The sequence below is a fragment of the Mastomys coucha genome, unplaced genomic scaffold (assembly GCF_008632895.1).
Source record: "Mastomys coucha isolate ucsf_1 unplaced genomic scaffold, UCSF_Mcou_1 pScaffold14, whole genome shotgun sequence".
In the NCBI taxonomy this organism is placed as follows: Eukaryota; Metazoa; Chordata; class Mammalia; order Rodentia; family Muridae; genus Mastomys; species Mastomys coucha.
The window spans coordinates 17,821,903-17,842,970 of record NW_022196896.1 but is presented as its reverse complement, the minus strand read 5'-3'; the positions used below and the strand labels follow the sequence as shown (position 1 = coordinate 17,842,970).

Below are 21,068 nucleotides of genomic sequence, written 5' to 3'. Positions count from 1 at the left end.
TTTTTGGAGGGGAAACTGGGAAAGGAGAAATTTACATGTAAATGAAGAAAATATCTAATAAAAAAATTTGATAATAAAATATTTTAAGAATTCTGAATATTAAATCTGAGTTTTTCCTTAAAAGCAATAAGAAGCCAACCTAGGAACTGCATTGAACAAGGAGATTCAATGTTAATTATAGTATAAACTAAATAGGGCCAGCATTTTTAAATATGTATTTTTTTAAGATTTGTTTGTTTGTTTAATGTATATGAATACACTCTAATTGTCTTCAGACACACCAGAAAATGGCATCAGATACAATTACAGGTGGTTGTGAGGCACCAATGAACTCAGGACCTCTGGTAGAGCAGTCAGCACTCTTAACTGCTGAGCCATCTCTCCAGCCCTAAATGTATGTTTTATTATTGTTTAAGTGCAGTACATAGCAGATTAAGGACAATTGCTATTGAAAAGTAGTCAAGGGTCTTTAAAGAAGGGAGCATTCCATACCATGAAGATGAGGATATTGAATAAAACAATGTATTACTAGTAAGGGAGGCACTAGAGCTGGGTAACAGTTAAAGTAAAAATTACAGTTAAAGTAAAAATTAGCTATCGAAAATAGCTAATTTCATCAAGCTTTGAGATGTAGGTCTATTGTTCTGCTGATAGTGGTTCTAGCACTATCCTGTAGAAGAGGTAGATAGGGAGACTATATGATGGCTATAAAACAGTAGGAATTATGGATTAGTTGACTTGGATTATAAAAAGCACTCTCAGGAAAGAGTCTCAAAGACTGCATGACTATCTCTCAGAAACTGCCTACAGCTAGGAGGAGCAAGCAAGCCTCGAATGCAAACACATAAAAATGCAGACAAAAGATAGGCCGTTATTGTCAATGCACAGGGACATGTCCGCTTCAGCTTAGATTTGTTAATGGACTAGAAAGGGAAGTTAGAAAGACAACTCCATTGGAAAAAAAAATTTAGGTATTAGACAATGAGTTTCAAGAAGTTAAACATTGTAATATAAACTATCATATCAATGGATGGAGAAATTTACTAACAGTTGAAATATAAAACTAGTTGGAAAATTTTTTCCATTTAAATTTAAATGCAGTGAAACAGAAAAAGAAATCCATTATGGTATAATACCATAAATCCATGTGGGGTGCATTCATTGTTTTCCCATTTTGACAAATGAGGAGATTCAAGTTTAACACGATTAGGAGGTTGAACAGGATGTGGTAGCACACATCTTTAAACCCAGAATATGGAAAACAGTTGCAAAAAGATCTCTATGAGTTTGAGGCCACCCTGGCCCACATAGTGAGTTCCAGGACAATCAGAGTGACATAGTGACAATCTGTCTCTAAAAGAGACAAGATGATGAGCCATTGCAATTATTACTCTAAATTCATAACATCTAAAATAGAACAATATGTGATTAAATAGACAGTTAAAGTAAAAATCAAATACATATTGAGCACTTAGTGTGTGCAAAGCAATTTTCAAAAGACTGGAAAACAATGACTCTGTCCTGTGATCTGAGCACTTGAGAAGCAGAAGCAATAGGAAGGGGGAAAAATCAAAGCCTAACCTATGTAGCAAATTCGAGCTCAGCCTGGACTGCATTGCTAGACTCTGTCTCAAAATCAATAAAGAGAGAAAAATGAAATGATGTATGCCCAGCCTCAGTGCAATGCTTTCCCTGGACAGCCACAGCTATATCACCTGAGAAAGCCTGAACTTGGACTCAACTTCAGACCTACTGAAACCACAGCATACATCTTAAAAAATCTTTTGATGACTGAAATTTTAATTATTAATTTATTGATTTACATCCCAAATACTGCTCTTCACCATTCCCCCTCCCTTTCTCCTCTGATAGGGTGACCTTCCCCCAACCCTGGTGTATCAAGTCTCTGCAGGATTAGACTCATCCTCTCCCATAAAAGCAAGACAAGGCAATCCCCTGTTACATATATGCTGGGAGTCTTAGACCAGCTCATGTATGCTATTGGTTGGTGGCTCCATCTCTGGGAGCTCCCAGGAGTCCAAATTAGTTGACCCTGATGTTCTTCCTATGGGGTTACCACTCCCTTCCGGGCCTTAAATCCTTCCCCTAACTCTTCCATAGGGGTTCCTGACCTCCATCCAATGTTTGTCTGTGGAAATCTGCATCAGTGTCAGTCAGCTGCTGGGTAGAGGCTCTCAGGGGACAGCTATGGTAGTAGGCTTCAGTTTACATGCACAACATAGCACCAATAAGTGTCAGGAATTGGTGCCTGACTGTGGGATAGGACTCAAGTTGGGCTAGTCACTAGTTGGCCATTCCCTCAGACTCTGCTCCAACTTTGTCCCTTCATTTCTTTTATACAGGAAAGTTTTGTTGGTGGCTTGATGTACCCATTCCTCTAGTGGGAGTCCTGTCTGGCTATAGAGGTTTCTTAAGATTCCAAATACTGTTGGGCATTTTGGCTAAGGTCACCCACATTGACTCCTGGGAGCCTCCCTCACCCTAGGTTTCTGAGACTTCCTAGATAGTCCCCTGAGCCCTGATCTCAACCCCCAGCAGCTGCATATTTCCATTCATTCTCCTAGCCCTCTGGTCCTTTCTCCTGTTTCTCCCCATACCAAATTCTGCCCACCTATTCCCCTTGCACTCCCCTCTCCCATCCAGGTTACTCCCTCCCTCTTCTTCCTATGACTATTTTTTTCCTGCTCTTAAATGGGATTCAAGCATCCTCACTTGGGCATTCTTTCTTGTTTAACTGTTTGGGGACTATAGTATCTTGGGTATTCTGTACTTTTTGGCTAATATCCACTTACCAGTGAGAACATACCATGCATGTCCTTTTGGGTATGGGTTACCTCACTCAGGATGATATTTTCTAGTTCCATCCATTTGCCTGTAAATGAATCATATTTTCTGTCTACATTCTTCACTTGAGGGACATCTGGGTTGCTTCCACTTCTGGCTATTACAAATAAAGCTGCCATGAACATAGTGGAGCATTTGTCCTTGTGGTATGGTGGAGTACATTTTGGGTATATGCCCAGGAGCAGTATAGCTGGATCTTCAGGAAGAACTATTTCCAGTTTCTTCATAAACCACTACATTGATTTCCAAAGTGGTTGTACAAGTTTGCAATCTCACCAGCAATGAAGGAGTTTTTATTAGTATTGCTCTATAATACAGATTGAAGTCAGGGATGGTGATTCTTCCAGAAGTTCTTTTAACATCAGGATTCTTTTGGCTATCCTGGGTTTTGTGTTATTCTATATGAAGTTGAGAATTGTTCTTTTAAGATCTGTACAAAGCCATGTTGGAATATTGATGGGAATTACATTTTATCTGTAGATTGCTTTTAGTAAGCATGGGAGATCTTTCCATCTTCTGGGTTCTCCTTCAATTTCTTTCTTCAGGGACTTGACCTTTTGCCATATAAATCTTTCATTTGCTTGGTTCAAGTTACACCAAGACATTTTTTATTATTTGTGGCTATTGTGAAAGGCATTGTTACACTAGTTTCTTTTTCGGCCTGTTTATCATTTGTGTAAAGGAGGGGTAATGAATTTTTTAGTTCAGTTTGCATTCAATCACTATGCTGAAGGTGTTTATCAGCGGCAGGAGTTCTCTGGTAGGATTTTCTGGTCACTTATGTATACTATTGTATCATCTGCAAATAGCTATACTTTGTCTTATTCCTTTTTAGTGTGTATCCCCTTGATCTCCTCTAGTTGTCTTATTACTCTAGCTAGAACCTCGTTTATATTCACCCACTTCGCTGAAACTGTTTATCAGTTGTAAGAGTCCCCTTGATGTTAAAAGTCTTATAGGGATCAGGGATTCAAGGGACATACATCAACATAACACAAACAATATGCAGCAAGCCAATAGCCAATAACAAATTTAATGGAGCGAAACTTGAATCAATCCCACTAAAATCAGGGGCAAGACAAGGCTGCCCATTATCTTCCTATCAATTCAATATAGTACTTGAAGTTCTAGCTAGAGTAATAAACCAACAAAAAATTAAGAGGACACAAATAGGAAAGAAGTCAAGGAATCACTATTTGCAGATGACATGAGAGAATACATAAGCGACCCCCACAATTCTAGCAGAGAACTCCTACAGCTGACAACCAACTTCAGCAAAATTAACTCAGAGAAATCAGTAGCCCTCCTTCTGGTGATTCTTATGTATGTGAAAATCTAATAAGTATACTGTACTTGCCTTTCAAATTGCATTTGAAGATGTAACCTGGGCAAGCAACACCTGAAATTGTGGTACTGATATACAAGAGAAAGATTAAAGATGCAGAGAAAGACTTGTGTCTTAAGCTCTCAGAGTGATTAAAAGATGCTAGGAAAGAAAACAGATAGAAACAAAAGTAAGAGAGCCTCAAACAACATAGCCATGTATTCAAAATCTACACATACAGTCATATCAGTGACTATGCCTCAAATTAACTATTTTGTTTACTCCTGAATTCTACTTTCTGATATAATCCACACACCCTGATATTTTCTAACTCTCTAACCTTCATATGCTTCCCTAGACTGGAACTCATTGCAGAGTACATATTACCTTCAATTCCTACCTACATCAACAAAGCCCAACACTGGTGAAGGATAAGATGTTCAGATGAACACACTATAAATCCTTTAACCCTCAAAACCATTTAGTAAGACTTAACTTTGTCCTTGAATCCCAGCTAACACCCTTGTTAAATCTCTCAACCTAACCTCTGATAAATCATGTCTGACAGCCTTCAAAAACTGAATAATGCTGTTTGTGGCACATGAACATGGAAAGAGAAGATCTAGGTATTGAGACCATAGAAAAATAATTGCGGAGCTGTTGAAGCATAAGAGCCTCTGAAAGACGGACGTTAAGGACTGTCTGTACAGCTCTTTACAAATACTTTGAAAAAGTAGGAGATTCTATTACCTCTAAAACTGTAAATTGAGGAAGCTATCACAATGTAAGGTATTTGAGCTATATTTTTTAAAAAAAATCAAGAGTTTTTTTTTCCATAAACAGAAAAGACTTCACAGCTACTAGAATGAATGAGCAAAGTATTTGTGAAACCTGGTTTTCCTCCTATAATAAACTCACAGTCAAAGCAAATTTATAACCACTTGCTTCTCTCTATGTGAGAGGAAGAGCTGGGCAATATATCTTTTTTGTGCTGAGACCTTAAAGATCAGCTTTTAACCTAGAATGGGTTTTTATGGCTGAGTTATAAACATCTGAGAACTAAACCTGACAGTTCCTTAAGGACTGTCACAGCGGCAGTCACCGCTCCAGTAATTTCAGCACATTTCAACTTCTGCTGAATACAGTGCCTTGAGCATGGTACAATTTGATTTTATCTGTCTAAACAACACAAAGGGAAGAACAGAGGCTGGAATTGCATGACAAGTTGAGCCTATAGAGGCAACCACCCTGGCTGATCTGCGAAAGGTACTTCAGCAGAGAGGCTCTCAAAACCAAACCAACTAGCCATTCTGCAGGATAATTGCTCATCTCTCGTTACACTTCCCTTGCAGCTGTGCAGGGATTATAGTTGCTTTAAAATGTCGACTATCATTTTCACAGTAATTTATAAATATATGAAGATTGTGTGCAGTCACCTGCATTATGAGACTAAAGCCTCACAAAAATCTCACATTATCAGTCTAATGGGCCTTATTATTGTCAGCGAGATAGTCTCATTTCCTACCTTTTATTAGGACCTGATGTCGGTGTGTTAAAATCAAGCAATCAGAGCAATAGACAGGGATATTTTGTAAGAACAAGCATTTCAGATGGAATTTCTCTCCTGGGTGTAAATGACCATATTTATGGTTTTAGATGCGTGATGTAATTGGGGCAGCAACAGCCAATCGGAACAACTTCCAAGTCTGCATGGACCATATCATTGCCTACATGAACAAATATTCTATTCCTCAGAGTGTACAGTATCGAGTTCGGACTTGGCTGGAATATACATGGAACTCGCAAAGAATCCTAGGTGAGCATGACCAATTGACTGCTTATATTCCTGGAAACTTAATCACATAATAAAAATTATGTAAAATAAAAAGAGGAGATCTTTGGAATTGAATAACAGGTTGGAAAACATGATCTCTCCAGCATTAATTTAACATGAATAATTTTTTCTTAAGTGTAGAACCATAGTCCAAGGCAAGTCTTGGAAGAAAAAGATGAAAATGTACTTAGTGCCAACCACATGCTAGAAATTACACAGTTTGCCTCACACACACACACACACACACACACCACTCACATACACACACACACACATACACACACACACATACACACACACACACACACACACACAAACACCCATACACACACACACACAAATACCCATACACACACACACACACACACATACACACAAACACCCATACACACACACACACACACACATACACACAAACACCCATACACACACACAACATACACATACATCCATGCACATATGCATGCACACAGGCAACACACATTCATACTTACATGCATATAGGTACACACATTCTACACATATACACACACCTGAGCCCATGCATGCCACCCACATAGAAAATGGAGAAATTAGATGTCATTGACCCTTTTCAGAAGCAAAGGAACAACTGAGAATCCTACTGCAAAACTTGACCAAGGACTCATGACTGGAACTGAGCTCTGAATTTGTTGTCCAAACTCTTGTTCTGCCTGTGACAGCTCCTGTCCTCTGGATCACAGTATGCAAAGAAAGCTCAAGTTTTCAGGCCATTTTCATTACACAGCATGGTTTGTAGTTAGTTCTAAGACCATTATTTATTAATATTGTCTGCTCTGCAACACCAGTACTTGAGCTCAAAAAATAATTTTCACTAAGGCATATAAGCTGTTATGAACTAGTTGACAATAAGTTATAACTAGTTGACAATTTTTTAGTTATTACTGTAAAAAAATAAAAATTAATACTACTAAGAAGTCAACACAAAGTTACTTCCTTTAGGGAAAAAACAAGATTTTCAAGTCACAAATTTTTCTAAGATAAAAAAGTGTCTACTGGTTCTGGTTATAGGACTTTCCTTCCCCAGTCTGAGGGTTGTAAGGAACTACAACCCTCAGAATGCTCAGAGCACCATGGACCTCCTTTTTATATCTACAACTACTCATGAGAGCAATTCTAGGGGCAAAGAAACTACAAGGTGTGGCTCCTCATAGCATCTACAGACACAGATTCAACGCTGACTTACTGGGACAAATAGTCCTCAGAAATAAAAAACTTTTTATTTTATTTTATTTTATTTCACTTAATTTATGTGAGAGGACCTGCATGTATTTATGTATAGTACATGTATGCCTGGTACCTGCATTGGTTAAAAAATGGCTTCAAGCCCCCTGCAGCTGGAATTACAGATGGTTGTGGGCCAACATATGTGTACTGGGAACTGAACTTAGGTCCTCTGCAAAAGCAGCAAGTGCTCCTTACTACTGAATCATTGCTCTAGCCCCCAAATTATGTTTTATATGAAAGGTGACTATATTTATGATCTATGTTTGAATCAAATTAACAATATAGCAGAACAATTTTTCTTATTTACTTAAGTAGATGTAAGAATATATCCAAAATAAAACTGAATATGGTATGTGTATGAAATCCCAGCACTTTGAAGACAGAGGCAAGTGAGTCTATGAGTTGAAGGTTAGCTGGTCCACATTGCAAGTTCTAAACCTGACATGGCTATATAGTGAGGCCCTGTTTCAAGGGTTGCAAATAAGTCTGAGAGAGAGAGAGAGAGAGAGAGAGAGAGAGAGAGGCAAAACAATCTAGATAATGCAACTTCATGAACCCCAAGCATACTTGATATTAAAAATGGACAATTTTGTTTGTGAAATATTTTGTCAGTCTGCTGGTCCATCATTTAATTCAAGTGTATAAAAATAAATTCATAATGTATACATGTTCATTACTGAGTTAATAAGCAACTAAATAACAATAATTTAAATGTACTCACTTAGCACATTTCTTTATTGGATTATATTCCCAGCTGAGATGCCTACTAATTATGCTTATCCCAGCAAGTCACTTACAGCCTCTGAGTCTAAGTTCTTTTACTCTTCTTCTATCTGCAAAGTAGAAGCATATTCTTGGTCCTAGGATTATTATAAAGGTCAAATAAGATAATGGATATAACAGATCTCCATATGCTTTCAAACACCCCATCAATCCTCATTTGCTGTTCTTAAGCTGATAGGGCTGGCAGACATAAGACCTAGATCATTTTTTCATCTTAGCCTGTTCACTAACCTTTATCTCACTGGCATTAAATTTAATATCTTAAAATTTCTAAAAACAATGCTCTGGAATATTCCATTTGCCATTTATAGTTAAAATATCTCTTTGCTCTCATGAGCAAAAGGGCACCATTGTGATATGTGAAGGGCCGGGTATGTCACTGCCTGTAATTCCACAACTTGGGAGACACCAGCAGAAAAAAAAAATTGCTGTAAGGCCAGCCTGGGCTACAGTGCAAGACCTTGTCTCTCAGAACAAGAGAGGGACACATCTGAAACCCCAATGCGGTGAAGGCAAAGGAAGATCACTAGAACCTATTGGCAAATCAGCCTAGACAGCGAGTTCCTAGATCAGTGAGACCCTCTATCTCAAAAATCAGAGTGGAAGGTAATCAGGGAAGAACCCAGGTGTCTTCCTCTAGCCTCTACACAAGCACACGTGGCACATGTACACACATTAATTAAACACACAGGTGTGTATAAGCACATACACACACATACATACATACACACAGCCTTGATTGTAGGTATATAGATCTAATATATATAATAAAAACACTGATTTTTAAGATATACTTGTTTATAAAACATTTGCATGTTGTTCATTTTCAATTATTTTTCTACTTACTCTATGGTGAATTGTTGTACTAATTATTCTACTTTGGAAATTGATATATTTATTTTTACAAAGATGAGTCCAACTTGCTTGAGAACCTCCCAACAGCAATGCAGTTGTCTATTGCCCTTGACATAAACTTCAGTATCATCGACAAAGTGGAGTTATTCAAGGCAAGTACTTTTATAATTAATAGAAAGATACAGTATCAATTTCTCAAAAAAATTCTAGGTCCTTGCTTTATATGGAATTTGTGATTTTTCTTATCTTTCCATTTTCATTGTATTTTATTAACTTATTTGTTTTGTGTGTGTACGTGTGGAAGATTTAGAAGGATACACATGTGCTAAGGTATGCGTGTGGTTATCACCATAAGAGTCAGTGGGTTGAGCTGAGGTCAACAGACTTGGAAGGATACACATGTGCTAAGGTATGCGTGTGGTTATCACCGTAAGAGTCAGTGGGTTGAGCTGAGGTCAACAGACTTGGTAGCAGGTGCCTTTACCTTACTGGCCCTGCCTTATGGTTTAACAAAGTCAAAATAACCTGGACAATTTACAAGAATCAAAAAGATTATAGGTCCCTGCTCAACAGACAATTTGCTCTTTAGAAGCCTCTCTTTTCTAATTAGTGTCAAGGAAGAGGAGTTATTCAGACAAGTTCTTCAGACTCTTCTTGCATAAATTTAAATTTAATTAAACTCCACTGTTCAGTCTTTGCTAACAAGAGCATCACCTTCCATTATGAATGTGCCTTGGCAACTTATGATGAATCAAGTTCCCAGATCAGCTCTGCATTGACCTACTCATGGAACTATTACTAATGCTTTAGATGTAGCTTTCTTTCTTTAAGGAAAAGTCTTTCAGTATAGCATTGGTCTGCCTAGAATCTGCAATAATAAAAATGACCTAACTTTAGTATGGTTCGGATGATGGCGTCATCACCAAAATTTATGCTGAAATTCAATTCCTGAATTAAGAGACTTGGAGCTAGGGACTGAGTTATAAAAACTCTTATTTTCCTTGCTATATGTCTTTTTCTAGGGAGGCATGGATGTTTATTCACTCTAGACAGAACAATGATGAAAAAAAAATTCTGCTCAAGTAAAGCAATGAGTGCCTAGGGATTACCTACAAAAGTGTAGGCAAGGAGTTACCTACAGAAGCATGGCATACTCAAAGGCGTGGCAGGAAAGCCCACCCGCCATCAGTAATGACTCAAAAAGCTGCATCTCTGAAGTTCCATGCTCAACAATAAAACGGCTCCCTTCCCCAGCAGCTACTTACTGCTTCTGGAGCCTTACAGACAGGCCCTGTGAAGCTGGCAACTTTCTGAGCTTCCTGGGGCTTAAAAGGTCTGTGAGTCTCATAAGTTTCATTACCTTCTTATTGAGTACCCTCCTCTCTGAAGGAGAGAGTGTCGGGATTCAGAGGAAACAGCTAGACTTCTCCTGAATGTGAATGCACAAACAGACTAAGAGGTGTTAGTTTGGAGGGATAAAACTACAGCGTGGTAACAATTTGACTTCCAAATCTTCTGTTCCTGGGAGAGGTTCATGTTAGAGCAGTAATTTAGACCTCGCCATATGGCGATGTATTGTGAGCCATGGCATTCATGTGAACACCGAATTCCTGCAAAGACCAAAAGGAAAATGCAATCCATGAGGAAGCACATGACTTGAAATACATAATTACCACCACTAAATCGTAGACAACAAAACAGAAGCTGTGTCGTGGCTTGTTAGGCAAAGTCCCTCCAAGTCCTGGGCCCACCACTGGCTGACTCCTTCTGCTACTAAAAGCAGTCAATATCCAAGAACTCTTGACTATGTTCTGACCTAGATTTCCACCAGGATTTGATAAAAGCATAAAAGGAATGATGTTCATGTTGCCAGATGACATAAAACAGAAAAAATAACCTTAATTATGCTTATTGTAAATTATAAAGGTTGAAATTAAACATTTTTAGACAGTGAATAAAGCCAAATTAACAGCAACAAGTAGCGAAGTAAAATATTTCAATGTTTAGAAGACTGATAGTTCTTTAAGAATTCTTTTTGGGAAGGAAGGAAGGGGTTAATCGTGTATTCTTTTTTTTTTTTTTTTTTTTTTTTTTGAGTTTTTGGGTTTTTTGGCTTTTTGGTTTATTTCTAGACAGAGTTTCTCTGTGTAGCTCTGGCTATACTGGAACTCACTCCATAGACCAGGCTGGCCTCAAACTCAGAAATCTGCCTGCCTCTGCCTCCCAAGTGCTGGAATTAGAGGCCTAGGATCTTTACTGACTTCAAACTCTGCAAATCACATTTACAGATGAGATGTCTCTAGATTTTTATCTAATTTAAGTTTTGCTGATTACTTAAACTACATGAAGTCTAACATATAATGTCATGAATAATAAGTTTTAAGAGTGAGACTGAATTTGAATTTTTTTTCAGCTAACTATAGGCCAACTGACAAGACAGAAATCTGATCAACAATTGCTTCTAGAGGGGAGTTAGGAATGGAGATATCAAAAAGATTGAATATGTCTGTAGGACAGAACACACAGCCCAGTTTTGGCCACAGAGCAGCTATGAGATTTCTCTCCCTCCTCACAGTATTTAAGCAGTTAGCAACTACTATAGGGAGGACGGCTACCTGGAGCTAATATACTTGATCCTATGCAATGACTCAACTAAGTACTCCCCTAAGTAGAACAGTTCAGTTCTGGACCTGAGATCCATGTGTCCTCCCTAGACCCTTCCTTTTTACCTAACCTCTCTGCATCTACATATTACACCTTAACTATCATTTATTTAATGGCTAATATCTACTTATAAGTGAGAACATACCATGTGTGTCTTTCTGGGTCTTGGTTATCTCAATCAGGATGATGTTTTCTCATTCCATTCATTTGTTACAAATTTCATGAAGTTATTTTTAAAACAGCAAAGAAATATTTCATTGTGTAAATGTGTCACTGTACCACAGTTTTTTATCCATTTTTCTGTTAAGGGACATCTAAGTTATTTTGTTTCTAGCTATTATGAATTAAGCTGCAGTGCACATGGTTGAGGAAGTGTCCTTGTGGTAGAATGGAGCATCCTTTGGATATATGCCCAAGAGTGGTATGCCTGGGTTTTGAGGTAAATTGATTCTCAATTTTCAGAGGAATGTGATATTGATTTCCATAGCGGCCATACAAGTTTGCACTCCCACCAGTAATGGAGGGTGTTCTTCTTGTCCATAGCCTTGCCAGCATGAGCTGTCACTTGTGTTATTGATCCTTACCATTCTTGCAGGAGTAAATAGAATCTCAAAGTAGTTTTCATTTGCATTTTCCTGGTGGCTAAGATGGTTGAACATTCCTTTAAGTGTTTCTAAGCCATTTGCAATTCCTCTATGGAGTTTAGATCTGTACCACATTTTTTAATTAAATTATTTAGTTTTTTTATATCTATCTCTTGAGTTCTTCACAGATTTTGTATATTAGATGTCCAACAGTGTGGAGTTGGTAAAAAATCTCTTTCCATTCTGCTATTTTGTCCAATTTATAGTGTCATTTGTCTTACAGAAGTTTCTTAGTTTCTTTTATAGCTTCTTAGTTTGTCTCATTTATAAATTGTTGGTTTTAGGGCCTATGCTATCAATGTCCTCTTCAGAAAGTCATCTCTTGTGCCAATGTGTTAAAACCTATTCCCTCATTTTCTCTTCTATCAGGTTCAGTGTACCTGGATTTATATTTAGATCTTTGATCCATGTGGACTTGAGTTTTGTGCAAGGTGATAAATGTGGTTCTATTTGCATTCTTCTACATGCAGGCATCCAATTTGATCAGAACCATCATTAAAGATACTGTCTATTTTCCAGTGTGCTTCTTCTGGCTTCCTTCTCAGAAATTAGGTGTCCATAGCTATGTAGATTTATGTCCTGGGTCTTCAAATTGATTTCATTAATTAGTGTGTCTGGTCTGCTTTTATGGCAATACCACACAATTTTTATTACTATATTTCTGAGCACAACTTGAAATCATGGATGGTGATGCACAAAGTAGTTTTTGTCTGGACAACCAATCCATTGGTGAAAGTGAGATACTGAAGTCTCCACATTATCAGCATGTCAGGGTCTATATGTGATTTAAACTGTAGTAGTGTTTCTTTTAAAGACTGGTTTGCTCTTATGTTTGAGGCATCAATGTTAAGAATTGAAATGTTATCTTGGTAGATTTCTCTTTCCATGAGTATATAGGGTCCTTCCCTATCCCTTTTGAAAAGTTTTAATTTGAAGTCTATTTTGTTAGCTATTAAAATGGCAACACCAGCTTGCTTCTTAGGTCCATCTGCTTGGCATATCTTTTTCCAACTCTTTACCTGAAGTAATGCCTATCTTTGATGCTGAAGTGTCTTTCTTGGATATAGCAGAAGGAAGGATCTTGTTTTCTAATCCATTCTGTTAGTCTAGGACATTTTATTGGAGAATTGAGACCATTGATATTGAGAGCTATCAATGACCAATTGTTGCTGATTCCTGTTATTTCTTGTTGGTGATGGTAATGGTATTGTGGTGTGTGTGTGTGTGTGTGTGTGTGTGTGTGTGTGTTTCCCTTCTTTTGTTTTTGCTTGTGAGATTATTCATCTCCTGTGGTTTTGTGGGTATAGGTACCATCTTGAGGTTGAGGTTTTCCTTCTAACTTCTTCTATGGCACTAGATTTGTAGATAGCTATTGTTTAAATTTTATTTAACCATGGAATAGGATTAAAAAAATTTCTCCACCTACGGTGATCCAAAGTTTTGCTGGGTATAGTAGTCTACGCTGGCATCTATGTACTCTTAGAGTCTGCAGCCCATCTGCACAATCTGTGTTCTCTTAGAGTCTGCAGCCCATCTGCACAATCCGTGTTCCTTAGAGTCTGCAGCCCATCTGCACAGTCCGTGTTCCTTAGAGTCTCCACTGAGAAGGTACATGTAATTCTAATAGGTCTGCTTACATATGTTACTTGACCCTTTTCTTTTACAGTTTTTTGTTTGTTTGTTTTGGGTTTTGTTTGTTTGTTTTTTCTTTTTTTGTTTTTCGAGACAGGGTTTCTCTGTGTAGCCCTGGCTCTCCTGGAACTCACTCTGTAGACCAGGCTGGCCTTTAACTCAGAAATCCGCCTGCCTCTGCCTCCCAACTGCTGGGATTAAAGGCATGCACCACCACCGCCCGGCCTTTTACAGTTTTTAACATTCTTTATTCTTTTCTGAATGTTTTGTGGTTTTATTATTATGTGGTGAGGGGATTTTCTTTTCTGGCCCAATCTATTTAGTGTTCTGTATCATGTTTTTACATTTATAGGTATCTGTTTTTTAGGTTAGGAAAAATATTTTTCTATGATTTTGTTGAAAACATTTTCTGGGTCCTTGATCTGGGATTCTTCTCCTTCCTCTATATCTATTATTTTTAGGTTTGGCTTTTTGATATTGTCCCAAATTTCATACATGCTTTGTTGCAGGAATATTGTAGACTTACCATTTTCTCTGATCAGTGTATCCATTTCTTCTGCTGTAACTCCAGTGCTGGAGAGTTTGTCTTGCATGCTTTATATTCTGTTGATGAAGCTTGCCTTTGTAGTTCTTGTTTGAGTTCCTGAATTCTTCATTTCCAGGATTCCCTCCGTTTGTGATTCCTTTATTGCTGCTATTTCCCTTCACAGGCCTTGAATCATTCTATTCACTTCCTTCAACTGCTTGTTTGTAGTTTCTTGGCTTCATGTAAGGTATTTGTTCTTTTACTCTAATAGTTTGTGCTTTCCTGGATTTCTTTAAGGTATTTATTCATATTCTCTTTAGGGGTTTCTATTTTCTTTATATAATTGGCTTTAAGGTCTTATTCTTGTGCTTGAGCTATGTTGGAATATTAAGGGCCTGCTCAGGTAAGATAGCTGGGGTCTAGTGGGCACATGTTGTCCTGGCTGTTATTAATTCTATTTTTATGATGATATCTAGACATCTCAGTTTCAGGTGATTATAGGTCTAGGTGCTGATTTCTGGATTTGACTTTTTGGGTGAGTGTTTTGTGCCTTGGTTTCTGTTTCTTCTCTAGATTTTCATAAAGGGTCATGAGTTGTGTTGCCTATTTTCCTGGCCTGCTCAGCTAGTGTACTCATAGGGAATGGCTGCTGGTGATGGAGGCTGGGATTCAGCCACAAGTTGGGGGAGGAGTGTTAGGAGGTGATGCTCCATCGGATCCACAGGGAATATAGGCAGAGGAGATGGATGGCTGCAGTTGGTGATCTTCTCTTGTAGCATTAGGTTTAGGACTGAGGGGTTAGGTATAGGTAAATAGACACCAAGAGGACTGTGGGCAGCCTGCCTGGTTTTCTGGAAGGTATGGCCTGTTGCTAACTAGTACACTTTGAAAGAAAGCTTAGGAGGCACTATCTATTTTATGAGGAAGTAAACAGTGTAGCCAACTGGGGTAATGCCCAAAACTCTAAGTAATGCAGCAGAGTTTAAGTACAGGTTCTTTATATGACAGACTGAACTTAACCACTGTGGGATGGTACATTTTGGTTTCCTACCAACCTTATCTTAGTAATTGGTAGGACAATGAGTATATCAGTCTCCCTTCTGTCCCTGAGATAATCAACTTAAAATGTATACTTGTACTTCCTCTTTCAGTAATATGGCTGTTTGGCACTGTCGCTTTGCACTTCTGTCAGTCAGTACAATACATGATGGTGAGTGGGAACAATTTGGAGAGAGGGTGATCACCTCATCTTAGCTAGAAAATAAAGAATGGAAGAGTCAGAGCTTGGGTCACTATATTTCGTTCAAGGAGACATCCTAAATAATCAAATTTCCTTCCATCAAGCCCTAATTACTATAGGGTCCAGCAACTTGGATCTCTCTGGCATACTATCATCTGGCCACCAGCTTCTAATATGTACGCCTCTAAATGCATTTCCGATCCAAGCAGCAGCACTAAGGAGCTAGAAAAATTTTCTGAGAGTGCAAGCATTGAGGTGATCCTTCCTCAGCATTGTCCTGTTTAGACAGAGTGTACCAGTCAGAGACGAAGGCACATACACTTTCCTAATAGGTTAGTGCACACCTGTAATCCCAGCATGTGGGAGGTAAAAGCAGAAGGAAGGATCAGGAGTTAAGGCCAGCCTCAGCGACGTAGTAAGTTCTATAGTATTCTAACACATGAGACTCTGTCTCAAAAATAAATAAATAGATCAATAGCAAAATGGTGTGTACTTTTTACCTCTTAAAACAGTTAGAAAAAAATTAAACTCACGGGTGTTTCTAAAACTTTACTTCATTCAATCCGAGTTAAGCCAGTGAGGTTTGCTACTTTGACAAGGAACTATTGGTTTAACATAGCTTAATGATGAACTGTATTTTTTTTTCTCATTATAATGGCTCCTTGAAGATTCTTTGTTATTTTGGGCCCAAGAATGATATTAATCTTATCAAGAGTGATTTATTTTCCTTGTTTGGGATAATTAATATCCCATCTTTTGTGAAGACTTATCATTCTTATTTTGATTTTTAAATGTATATATTTTTATTAAATTAAATTAGAGAAATCACACTTTGCTTCATGTGTGATTACCAGAAATGGAATGAAATTTAATAAAGGCTCTGCCATGCCACCTAGTGGCTGGCATTAGAATCTCATGCCTAAAAAAACAGTGACTGAGACACTAAATATGAAATCTGAGTATCTACTATGTGCCAATCAAAGAGACATAATATGTCTGAGCATTTCCTACTCTGGAATAAGTGCAGGCTCCATCCCGTGCTGAAGACTGTACTGTGACAAGTGACTCACTTATGACTAAAGGCTTCTCAAAAATCTGTGGCTTCCTCTGTAGGAAATAACAGGAGGAATCATTTGCATGTGAGTGACAGTCACACCAGGAATAGAATGGGAAAGGCAAAGTGACAACCACACTCACACTGAGATCCCAGCAGTGGGGACCAATTCAGAGATGCCTTCCAGCATTGCCTCACTGGGCCTGAGTGCTACAGTAAAGCTATCTAGCACTGCCACGACCTTGGCTGTTATAACAGGAGTGTCAGTCATAAGGTGCTGTGACTAAGCTTTTCTCAAAGCCTTGGAGCAGTCAGCTTTTGACTTAGATGAATCCCAGTCTTTCACATCTTGAGTAGTTTCTCTGAGGAAGGCAGAAGCTAGACAGTAAGGAGCACCTCCTGTGGGGGTACTTCCTATAGCTATACTCTTACTGTCTGCTCCTTAGGGTCCCTTAGGGTGAGGAGATTCTAAGTAAATATAACAGTGTGTGTGCATGCGTGTGTGTGTGTGTGTGTGTGTGTGTGTGTGTGTGTGTGTGTGGTGTGTGTGTGTGTGTGTGTGTGTGTGTGTGTGTTGTAGTAACTAACATATAATCTATGTCAGTATTTGGCACTTAGGAAAGTATAGCCGTCTACCACTGAGACGCAAATGGATGCAATCACTGGGGACCTTTCACACCACTACTATGATTGCTGGTACAGATAGATACAAGACTATTTTTTTTCAACTTTGAGTTTCTTGTTTACAATTTTTCTTGATCCTCAATTGATTAATCTATGCAGCCTCCCAGTAAAATCCATTTAGAACATTAAACATTTCCTTTTTTAATGGCAATGAAGTTTAAGATGGAACAAAGCATTGCCCTTTACAGTAAACAAAAACCAAGTTGGTAAAAAGTCCTGAAGACCATTGTTTGTACTTAGGAGTTACCTAAACTCACAGTGAATTATAAATCACTGATAATATCTTAAGATTTCTTTCAAAGAAAATACACAAAAAAGGTGGGTGGAGAGCCTAGAAATAGAAATGGATAAGTCCCACAGTGCTAAAAATGCGGAGGTACTAAAGATAAATTTTACCAAGTTCTCAATGGCGTTCCACATTTGTAAATGTTAAAAAAAAAAAATGAGTTTCCTGGAACCAACACCCATCAATTCAGTTATGTTTTGAATAAAAATGGAATTTCCTACAACTCAATTCAGATCTCTAGAATATTTATACAGACATTTAATACAATTTTTAAGCAGCACAGGATTCCTCATTATCGAAATTAAACCATTTCTACTAGTTTTATTTCATACATCTGCCCATAATCATTGAGGGTCCAGAATGTCTAGAGCCCTGGTGAGGAGAAGAGAGTGGGTGTTCAGAAGGTGACACCATCTGTATGGGTGACCTATGAGGGAGTAAAGAGGCTTGTTGAACTTCTACACCTTTGTCTAAAATATAACATTAACTCATAGGGGTGTCAGAAGACAAACTAAACAGTAAAATTTAATATAATTGCTATAATATTTCTACAACAGTCCTTTTTATATCTCAGTAGTTATTCTATTCTCACTGTATTATAGAAAAAAAGAAAAATCCTGCATGCTTTTACACTGAGTAACTCAGATCCTATATAGTGCTAGAGATGGGTATGCCAATATCCCTAAGAGAGGTGTCTCTCTGGGGTTTCCATGTGAGAATGTGGCTGTCTAGCAGGCAGATTGGTTTAGTTCCTCTGCTTTCTCTTATGAACTATGACACATCTGACCCACATCCTTCACTGGTGACCAGGTCAGTGTATAAAGAAGGTAATATAGGATTCTGGGGAGCCTTAGCTTACCTGGGACCACCTGAGTGAACCACATGGAGCTGGAATTGATGCAAAAAGCAAGAGAGCAAGAGGAATTTATTGTTCCAGGGCACTGGGGTCATCCTAGACCGGAAGGAGAGGCAGCAACCCCTGGTGGCCCATTCAGGGAGTTTTTATATGGTTTCTAGGAGCAGACTAGAGAATCAGCAAGTAGGCATAATATGATTGGTGGAACAGTGCTCCCTTTAAACTGATTGATCTTTAGGGAATGAGGTGGCAAGGGCTTCCCATGTCTGAAGTCCTGTAGAATGTGTCCCCACCTGCAGGTAGGTTCTCCCCCTGGGGTCTGAGGAATGTTAATTAGCCTTCTGGAATGTTAATTATGGAAGGGCAAGTGTTCCATGACCTTCTCAAAGTTCCTGAGCTGACATTTTCAGTAGGTCTTGGACTCTGCCCAGTAACATTGTTTGCCAAGTTTAACCAGTAGAACCATGCTGGAAATCTTGTGGATCAAGGAAATGGGAAGTAAATCAGATGACTCTGTGTTGGGATGAATGTCATAGTGGCAACATTCATGAACCTATAATACTCTCTACTTCCTGAGGATGCTTCAAGGAAACCTAGGAGACATAAATTGCCTGGATTACAAGAAAAATCCAAAGAGATGATCAAGAGGGCTGAAAGAAGTTGTAAGGAAAGTCAAATTGCCTACACTCTTCTCCTGGGATACATGAAGTAGAAAATGTCAGCCACACAGCATTTTCTTGTACCAACCAAAAAAAAAAAAAAGAGGCTTAAAAAAATTTAAATGTTTTTTTAAAAGTTACCACATGTGCTTGTTAGTTGCTTTGTCAAACTGACAAAAGCTACAGTCATCTGAGAAGACAGAATTGCAATGGAAACGATATTCTCTATCAGATTGTCATGAAGGAAAATCTACATGCAATTTTCTTAACTAAAGATTGATATGAGAGGGTCCATCTCAGTGAGGGCAGTTACACCCCTGGTGTGATGGTTCTAATAAGAATAGTGGACCAGCCAGGAGACCCAGGCCTCACAAGTGGCAGAGCAGCTGGGACAGGATCCTCTCAACCTCCTCCTATAACTAGGAGGGACAACAGATCCACAGCCCTCTCTGCACATATCTCACAAGTGGAGATACTGCCTAAAGGGTGCCTCTGACCCCAGGACTCAGGACAGACAACTGATCCACAGCCATCTGTGCCCGGGTTTTACCAGAGGAGAGCTAATCTCCCAGAAGTGCTGACACAAGCTTACAGACCCATAGGAGGAACAAGCTCTAGTCAGAGACAGCAAGAACATCTAACAACAGAGATCAACAGATGGCGAAAGGCAAACACAAGAATCTTACCAACAGAAACCAAGAAGACTGGGCTTCATCAGAACTTACCACTCCCACCACAGCAAGTCCTGGATCTCCCAAAACATCGGAAAAGCAAGATTTGATTCTAAAATCACATCTCATGATGGTGATAGAGGAATTAAGAAAGACATGAATAACTCCCTTAAAGAAATACAGGAGAACACAGCTAAACAGGTTCCTTAAAGAGGAAACACAAAAATCCCTTAAAGAATTACAGAAAAACACAATCAAACAGGTGAAAGAACTGAACAAAACCATCCAGGACCTAAAAATGGAAGTACAAACAGTTAGGAAATAACAAAGAGAGACAACTCTGGAGATAGAAATCCTAGGAAAGAAGTCAGGAAACATAGATGCAAGCATCACTAACAGAATACAAGAAATAGAAGAGAGAATCTCAGGGGTAGAAGACACCATAGAAAACATTGACACTACAGTCAAAGAAAATACAAAGTACAAAAAGCTCCAAACCAAAACATCCAGGAAATCCAGGACACAATGAGAAGACCAAACCTAAGGATAACAGATACAGAAGAAAGTGAAGACCTCCAACTTAAAGGGTCAGTAAATATCATAAACAAAATTATAGAAGAAAATTTCCCTAAAGAAAGAGATGCCCATGAACATACAAGAAGCCTATAGAACTCCAAATAGACTGGACCAGAAAAGAAATTCCTCCCGCCATATAATAGTCAAAACACAAAATGCACAAAACAAAGAAAGAATATTCAAAGCAGTGAAGGAAAAAGGTCAAGTAACATATAAAGGCAGGCCTATCAGAATTACACCAGACTTCTCTTCAGAGACTATGAAAGCCAAAAGATCCTGGATTGATGCCATATAGACCTTAAGATAACATAAATGCCAGCCCAGGCTACTATACCCAACGAAACTCTCAATTACTGTAGATGGAGAAACAAAAGTATTCCATGACAAAACCAAATTTACACAGTATGTTTCTACAAATCCAGCCCTTCAAAGGGTAATAAATGGAAAACTTCAATACAAGGAAGTGATGGGTTTTGGGTCGCGGCAGGAAGCGTCTGCAGACACCAGGCCCAGGCAGTTTAATGTGTAAGAGGTTTAATTGGAAGGGGGGTAGGGGGGTAGCAGTGCAGGAAGAGAGAGGGAAGAGAGAGAAGAAGAGAGAGAGAAAGATGGAGGAAAGTACCCATATATATATATATATATATATATA

At 38.5% G+C, this 21,068-nt stretch overlaps 1 protein-coding gene across 1 annotated transcript in view; it reads left to right on the top strand.

Moving 5' to 3' along the window:
• Cngb3 (cyclic nucleotide gated channel subunit beta 3) overlaps positions 1-21,068 on the top strand; it is a 214,879-nt gene that overhangs the window by 133,072 nt on the left and 60,739 nt on the right. The window contains 2 exon segments of the mRNA XM_031368771.1: positions 5,846-6,005; positions 8,982-9,079. Coding sequence (XP_031224631.1) covers positions 5,846-6,005; positions 8,982-9,079 — 258 coding nt within the window.